Source organism: Galeopterus variegatus, unplaced genomic scaffold (assembly GCF_000696425.1).
Source record: "Galeopterus variegatus unplaced genomic scaffold, G_variegatus-3.0.2 Scaffold411, whole genome shotgun sequence".
Lineage (NCBI taxonomy): Eukaryota > Metazoa > Chordata > Mammalia > Dermoptera > Cynocephalidae > Galeopterus > Galeopterus variegatus.
Genome location: NW_007726522.1, coordinates 571981 through 579305, shown reverse-complemented (window position 1 = coordinate 579305; position 7325 = coordinate 571981). Strand labels below are relative to the sequence as shown.

The 7325-nt window shown below is 46.7% G+C and overlaps 1 protein-coding gene and 1 long non-coding RNA gene across 2 annotated transcripts in view; one reads left to right on the top strand and one right to left on the bottom strand.

Moving 5' to 3' along the window:
• The window catches only part of LOC103587066, a 20547-nt gene extending 17818 nt beyond the window's left edge, over positions 1 to 2729 (bottom strand). The window contains exon 1 of the long non-coding RNA XR_550192.1: positions 2604 to 2729. This is a non-coding gene — a long non-coding RNA (uncharacterized LOC103587066). The remainder of the gene's footprint in view (positions 1 to 2603) is intronic.
• A 734-nt stretch (positions 2730 to 3463) lies between these two features.
• The window catches only part of ZKSCAN2 (zinc finger with KRAB and SCAN domains 2), an 18840-nt gene continuing 14978 nt past the window's right edge, over positions 3464 to 7325 (top strand). Inside the window, exons 1-2 of the mRNA XM_008568464.1 lie at positions 3464 to 3926; positions 4942 to 5122. Of these exons, the coding sequence (XP_008566686.1) occupies positions 3522 to 3926; positions 4942 to 5122 (586 nt within the window). The 5' untranslated portion in view covers positions 3464 to 3521. The remainder of the gene's footprint in view (positions 3927 to 4941; positions 5123 to 7325) is intronic.

Genomic DNA, 7325 nt, shown 5'->3' with positions numbered 1-7325 from the left:
AAATAAAATAATTCCTGAATAAGTTATGATCCTGCACCTAAGACATAATGAAGAGCAAGCCCGAGTACCCTCTGCTCCACGAGGAGCTTTAAGGAGGTTAGGTTATAACTGTCCCATACAGACTTGAGACTTTGTCTTGCTGAAGTCCATGTAATGGAATATGAAGTGCAGATGTCCAGGGATGGTCACTTTCTTCTGCGGCAAGATCAGGAGAGCAATTTCTAAGAAATGAAACCTTTTCATGCACCTCCTGACAAGAAGCAGCCGGGAGCAGCCAGAAGTTGCAAGGACTGGGTCCAAGTGTAAAGGATTGGATACTTGGTTGTGGTGGTGGGCCCAAGGTCAATTCACTAAAGTCTAGGTGAGAACCAAAGCAACAATAAAAAATATTGTTTACATATAAAATGGGCTGGATAAGTAGAAGGAACCAAGATATGATGTCAAGTACCTTAGGATGGAGAGGAGCTAAATACAAAGAGGGTGGAAAGGCACAAAAGGAAGACACAACCAAATATTTCCCTGGGGGCTTTATTGGAGGTTTTTCATGCAGCAGCCACGTCAAAAGCAAATAAGGAGCCAACAGAGAGGCTGGTGGATAAAATAAGAAAATGAATGAAATGCCTTAAAAACTGTGAAACTGCACACATGTGAGGAATTGCTCAGAGGCTATGGACAAAGCAGATGAGAATGTCTGAGTACCTACTGTGTGTGAGGCACTGTTCTAAGCTCCTGGTACACAGAGGTGAAAAAAATTAAAATTTCCAGCTTCACTGAGCTAACATTGGTGGTGGAGACAGATAAATGTGTTTGCCAACTATTAAAAAGTGTGATGATTTCACCCAAAAGATTGTCAGCTTCTTTTCAACAATCAAAATATCTAACAGGACTCAGTACACATTCCTGCATGGCAACAAGAGGCTGGAACTAATGGCTGCTTTCTTCAGACAGGGAACGTGGCCTCCAGTTCACTACATACCCGACCACTCCCTAGTGTCTTATACTCTGCCTGCTTCACTCATTTATGCTACCTGTCTGAATCCTGCAGGCTTTCGAGTTTGTGAACCCTGCTCCCTAATGTTCCTGAGCTACTTGTGATACTTGCTTCTCCTAAAACCACCAAATGGTTCAAGATCATAAAAGACGCCATTCTTATGTGAATCTGAATGCCGACTTGCCACTTAACCTGAAGTAAACCTTGGGCGGTTACATCACCTTGCTGAGGTCTCAATGTCCTCTACTTTTAAAATGGGGTTATCATTTCTGCTTCACGGAATTTTTGCATGGACTAGGCTTTACCTAATTCTTTACTCCTCCTTTGGATCTCATCCCTAACATTGCTGCTTCAAAGAAACCTTCCCAGACTTCCTGACTAGATCAAATACACACGTTCTCAGCATCATGTTTCTCTTCTTGGTAGTACCCACTGCCGTTACAAATGTACGTTAATCTGTGGATTATTTGATTAATGCCTGCCTCTCACCAGACTGAAAACCCAATCACGGCAGGGGACCCTGCTTTTGCTCACCACCTATCACCATGCCTGGCACGAAATAGGTGTTCAGTTATTTTATTTTGTGGCTGGCTGGTACGGGGATCTTGACCTTGGTGTTAAAACACTGTGCACTAACCACCAAAATAATATTATTTTATAAAGAAAAAAGAAATGCAAGAATAAAATATAAGCTGTGTAAAGACTCTAATACAACCCCCGGCATATACTAGGTGCCCAATTGCTTCTTTCTGACCCTCCCTCACCTAACGCCTGTTATGTACCTGCTACTCTATGCCTCTGGGCTGCTACAATTTGCACATCAAATTTCAACTAAAACTTTCTCTAAATCTTTTTTTTCTACTTATTTGTTTGTTTATTTTTATTAGCTCCCACATGTGAGAACATGAAGTATAACAGTCACAGTAATTCCTTGAACTTAAGACAACAGATATGTTGATGGGGGTGGGAAAGGGGGGAAAGGGAGGAATTGATAAAGGGCCACGAATATCAACTACATTGTACAATGACTGATAGATAGATAAATAAATAAGTAAGTAAATAAATAAACTTTTTGTGAAAAAGAAAAGTCACTAGGCTGTGTTTTCCAATAGGGTATCTACCCCCTAGAACAAGGATTTCTATTCTGCCTACTGATGTATGCCAAGTACCTAAAACACCTCGCGGCACAGACACAGCACGTGCTCAATAAACACTGGACGGGAGAACGGACGTGGCTCGAGAACAGTCGGGAGACAGGGACAGCACCGCAGGCAGCAGCAGCAGGGAAGACCCCGGCCCAGAGACGCGCTGTGACCGCGCTGAGCCACCCCCATTCCCAGAGACAGCGGCAGTAAGAACGCTGACAGGCGAAAGCACAAGTCCTCGCACGGCCGCCCGAACGAACGCGACCACCCGCAGGTCCCTCCACCGGGCACGCCCGGCGCCGTGCCCTGTCTCTCCGCGAGGGGAGGAAATGTCGCCAGGTATTCGCCGCCTACGGCCAGCCTCTCCCTGGCGGCGATCCCTCCTTCACGTCCCACCATGTCCCTCCGCAAGACAAAGGAGTCCCCGCGCCCCTCTTCTGGGACGGAAAGGATTTTGCGCCGCCTACCCGGTAGCGCTCCTTCGCCTGAGAACTGTCACCCCGCTGCCCAGAGTCTCCGCCTGAGGCAGGACTGTCACTCTAGGGAAGGTCGGCTCAGCACCACTGTGTCCCTCCGCCCCGAGGAAGATCCTCCGCGTCCCCACCTCATCCCTAAAGTCCCTCAGCGGCAAGACACGGTGCTGCGCGCTCTCGCGAGAGTCCAAAACAGTCCCTCCCACCAGCCCCTCACCCGCGAGGGGGCCTCATGCGGACCCCGCGGCGGGGCCGAGCTCGAGGAGTCGGTCGCCGCCCTCCGGGAGGCTTTGCTTCGTCCCACGGCTTTTCTTTCCGCCCGGGCCGAGCCGCTTTGTGACCTTTTCTCGGCGTGCGGAGCCTTTCTGAGGACAGCCAGGGGCCTGGAAAAGCCCGGTGCTGACCTCGGACACCTCCGACCCCCTTAGCGGCCTGGGCGCACCGCCGTGACCCGCGCCCGGAACCGGGGGCCGAGCGGTTTCTGCACATCCGGCCCCACCCACTCGGGGCCTCGCCTCCCTGGAGTCGCCCCCAGGGTACCCGACACACCCACTCCCGGCCTGCACGGCCGTCCGCCTCCTCCCATCTTTCCCTCAGTCCGCCTAATTCCTCCCGGTCCCCCAGCCTCGTTTCTGACATCGCACTGAAAAGGATGCACCCGGGAAACCACAGTGCGGGTACACTTCTTGTTTGGAGAAGAGACCGGGGTTTTGGACCTTCGGGGACGCATTCACCTTTCCAAGGGCCTAGGATAGATTTGATTAATCAGCCCGGAGTACCCTGTTCTCGCTGACACTGCCGTTTCTACCGCCCTACCTTCCCACACTTCTGAGAACGTTAAGCAAGGAGCGCTTGGAGACTTACTTGGGCCCCCACTTTGAGCTAGACGTGAGGTTGACCCCCGAGGTGAACATGGCTGCAGCCCTGGACCCTCAGATCGACGCGCCCCTGGAGGTTGAGGGGTGCCTAATAATGAAGGTGGAAAAGGACCCCGAGTGGGCATCAGAGCCCATTCTGGAAGGATCGGAAAGCTCTGAATCTGAGACTTTTCGCAAATGCTTCAGGCAATTCTGTTATGAGGATGTGACTGGACCTCATGAAGCTTTCAGTAAACTCTGGGAACTTTGCTGCCGGTGGCTGAAGCCAGAAATGCGTTCCAAAGAGCAGATTCTTGAGCTGCTGGTGATTGAGCAGTTTCTCACCATTTTACCCGAGCAGATTCAGGCTTGGGCACAGAAACAGCGTCCGGAAAGTGGAGAGGAGGCGGTGGCCCTGGTAGTACATTTGGAGAAAGAGACTGGAAGACTAAGACAGCAGGTGAGAGAGGATTTTGCAAATTTTTTTATTTAGATAGAAGGAGGTGGGAAAGGCAGGTGGGCAGGGATGCATTGCAGGAAGCGTTCATTATGGGAAGGTAAGTGGTAGTAATAAAAGACCCTTAAATTGAATCCACTTGAAAGGGGGTCAGAATTTCATATGAAGTAGAAAAAATAAAGTTTTGGTTGAAATACTATCTTACAAATGAAACTAAACTTTACACACCTATTTGTCTTAATCTTTGGCATAATGTTTCCAACAAAATTATATGAGAGGACAATGTGGTTATGCTTCACAGGGTTTGACTTTTTCAGCAACAGCTTGATCCTGACGGCTATTTTTACGGGGAAAAAAAATAAAAAAGGAGGAGGAGGACTTCATCAGTTATCCCAGGGCCCTCTCTAATCCTTTAATATTCCAATCAGTGTCATCTGAACTACTCTCAGCGCCATCATTCTTGTCACTCTTTTCCAGTTAAACTGCCAGATCTTCATTTCTCAGTGGCTTTGCATGCTCTTCTAGTTTTTCAACATCCCTTTCATTAATCTCATGAAATCCTGCAGCGTTTGCAAGATTTGCAGTTTCACCTTGCACAGATTTTGCATTGTGAAAGATCTGACTATCAGCAGGTTACTCTGTTGGTCAGGGATAGAAAGGTAGATGTGTGGACTAATTTTCTAAGTTTTCAGTTCACCAGTGAGTATATTCATGTTCTGGTAACATTTACTTCTCTGTGAGCCTAATAGATGTGAGGACTCAAACAATATCTATTCTAGTTACAAGGAGGCTCTGTATTTCACTCCTGACAGATTTTCCCACTCTGCTCCCTTATGCCCAAATTCCTGGATAGTAGTATTAACCTAATGCCCTTAGGGGCTCCATTGGGAATGGAGTGAAATTTTCATTCCTCTCACGTCTGCTGTCCTTCTTTCATATGTTTCTTGGGGAAATTTGTCGCTGATTTGGTCCTCTTTCCCTTCTTTGTTTTCATTATGGTATTGACTTCATTTCCCAGGTCAGCGGCCACTTGGAAAAGCAAGCCCCACTCGGAGCAACATGGGAGGTGGAAGAATTTCAGTCAGAGCGGGTGGAGACCCAACCCAGGGTAGTGTCTCGGGAGGAAGCTGGAAGCCTCCACTCAGGATACCAGGAACAGCTGAACCAAAAGAGAGAGCATTGGCCCTTACCCAAGAATGGTAAGAAGAAGGACTCAGAGCATCCCCAGGGCAGAGATCATAGCAGGTTTATATCATACCCCTAACACTGTGATTTGCTCAGTGTATGGTCCACTCAGTACATTTTTTTAAATAAATTGAATATTTGGGGAGAATGATTTAAGTAGCTTCAAGAATTGGGAACATGTGCAACATAAGTAAAAAGGAATCTTAAAGATGGAAACTGGGGAAACTTAGATTGCCCGGGCCAGCCTTGAGGTCTTGTAGTGTTATTTTAAAAATCTCCATTCTACAATCAGCTTGTGCTTTTTAGTCCTGCCATGTGTGTTTGTGTATGTACTCTTGGCCGACTATAAACAACTTGAAAAACCTGTTTGGAAAGGGAAATAGGACATTCATGCTCAAAAATTAACTCACAAGTTAAGTCATCACAGAAGTGGCCATATGAGAGGGAGAAACAGACCTCACAGAGAAGGGACCACTGACATTCATAGCTGCCCTAGTTGTTAATGAATCAAGTCAAATACAGGGAAATGAACACCCTGTCCTTCCCAATCCGCAATTATCTCTCCATCCCCTGAAGTGTGGCTCCATCTCAGGCTTAAAGAAAGGAATGGAAAGATCTCTGGACTCACCTTCAAAAGATTTTCATTTATATCCTGCCCCCACCCCCAGTGACCTTGGGTAAATAATATTAAAAAGAGCATTAATGCACAGAGGTTAAGAGCTTAGGCTTTAGAGGCAGACAGACCTGGGTTTAAAACATAGCTCTGCCACTTTTTATCTGTGTGGCTTTAGTTTACTTCTCAAACTTTCCATTCTCTCATCTGTAAAAGGGAAATAACAGAGTTATTAGTGTAGATTAAAGGAGATAGCATAAAATGGTCAATGCATAATAGTGCTCAATAAATGTTAGTTTCCTTTCTCCCATAATGGTACAATTGTTTTTAAACTTCAAATCTGACTTACACAACCTTTCACCAAAAGGCAAGATTTACTACTACTGTGTCCCACCCTTTTACCCCTCCCCAAATTTATACTATGATAGAATTCATTGCAAATATTAGTGGTTTTTGAATTATCCAGAGTATGTTCATAGCATCAAAGTTCCCTTGTTCACGTGGATTAGATAGCCCCAGTGACTATAGCTGATAAGCTTAGTCCAGTAAATACCTATTCAATAGTGTTTCTAGATTTTGCTATTCCAGGGTGATAAGGAATTCCTCAAATGGAAAAGTTTGTCATGTTGAGGTACTAACTGGGGGTATGGAGGACAGAAAAGTTGTGTGATATCTCAGAAAGGTGAATTCATTCTAAAGGAAGATCTATGATTTCAGCCATGTGTGTCTTAGGGAATATAATATGTTTCCAAGGAAATGATTCAGTTTGTTTATGTGAAAGTAGTGGAGCAGGCTTTTGAGTTCTTGGTAATAAGTAATGTATATTCTTAAAGTTTTCCCTAGATGGTTCCAGGGAAGAAGTTAGACCACAGATTGTGCTATCCGTACATTTATATATCTTCCTTCTACCTTAGAGGGTTGTATTTGCCTTTGGTGTCGGTAATAAGTAATGTATATTCTTAAAGTTTTCCCTAGATGGTTCCAGGGAAGAAGTTAGACCGCAGATTGTGCTATCTGTACATTTATATATCTTCCTTCTACCTTAGAGGGTTGTATTTGCCTTTGGTGTCCATTACTGTCGGGCCTCCCTAAGCCAGAGGCCGACAAAACCGAGCGGGAAGAGACCCCGGTCCAGCCCGGGGGTCCCTTGTGGGGCTGAGCGGGATGATGAGTGTCGCTGGCACGGCCCTTCCCCCCCAGGACCTTCCTCCCCGGGGGCCGAGAAAGAACACCACCGAGCCAGGAGAGTGGTCAAAGCCGGAACTCCGTTTATTTGCAGGGCGGCACAGCTTATATAGGGAAAAAGGGCAGGGCGGGTTTTGATATGAGAGATCAAGCAAAGAGCCAATAAGAAGGGCTTAAAAGGATAGGGTGAGGTGGTGGGGAGGCTCTACGCGAATACGGAACTAAAGTTGCTGAATCACTGGGACCCGGAAGGGCGAGGCTGGTAGCTACGTGCCGTTGAGCGCTAGTGAAATGGTGGCCGCGGAGCACATGAACTGGCGCCCGTGCGTGTCAGGGCGCATGCACGCAAAGTTATGCCCAACAAAGAGGTGGAAGTGGCTCAGTCAAAGCAAAAGCAGACAGTCAACAGCAAAGTTTTT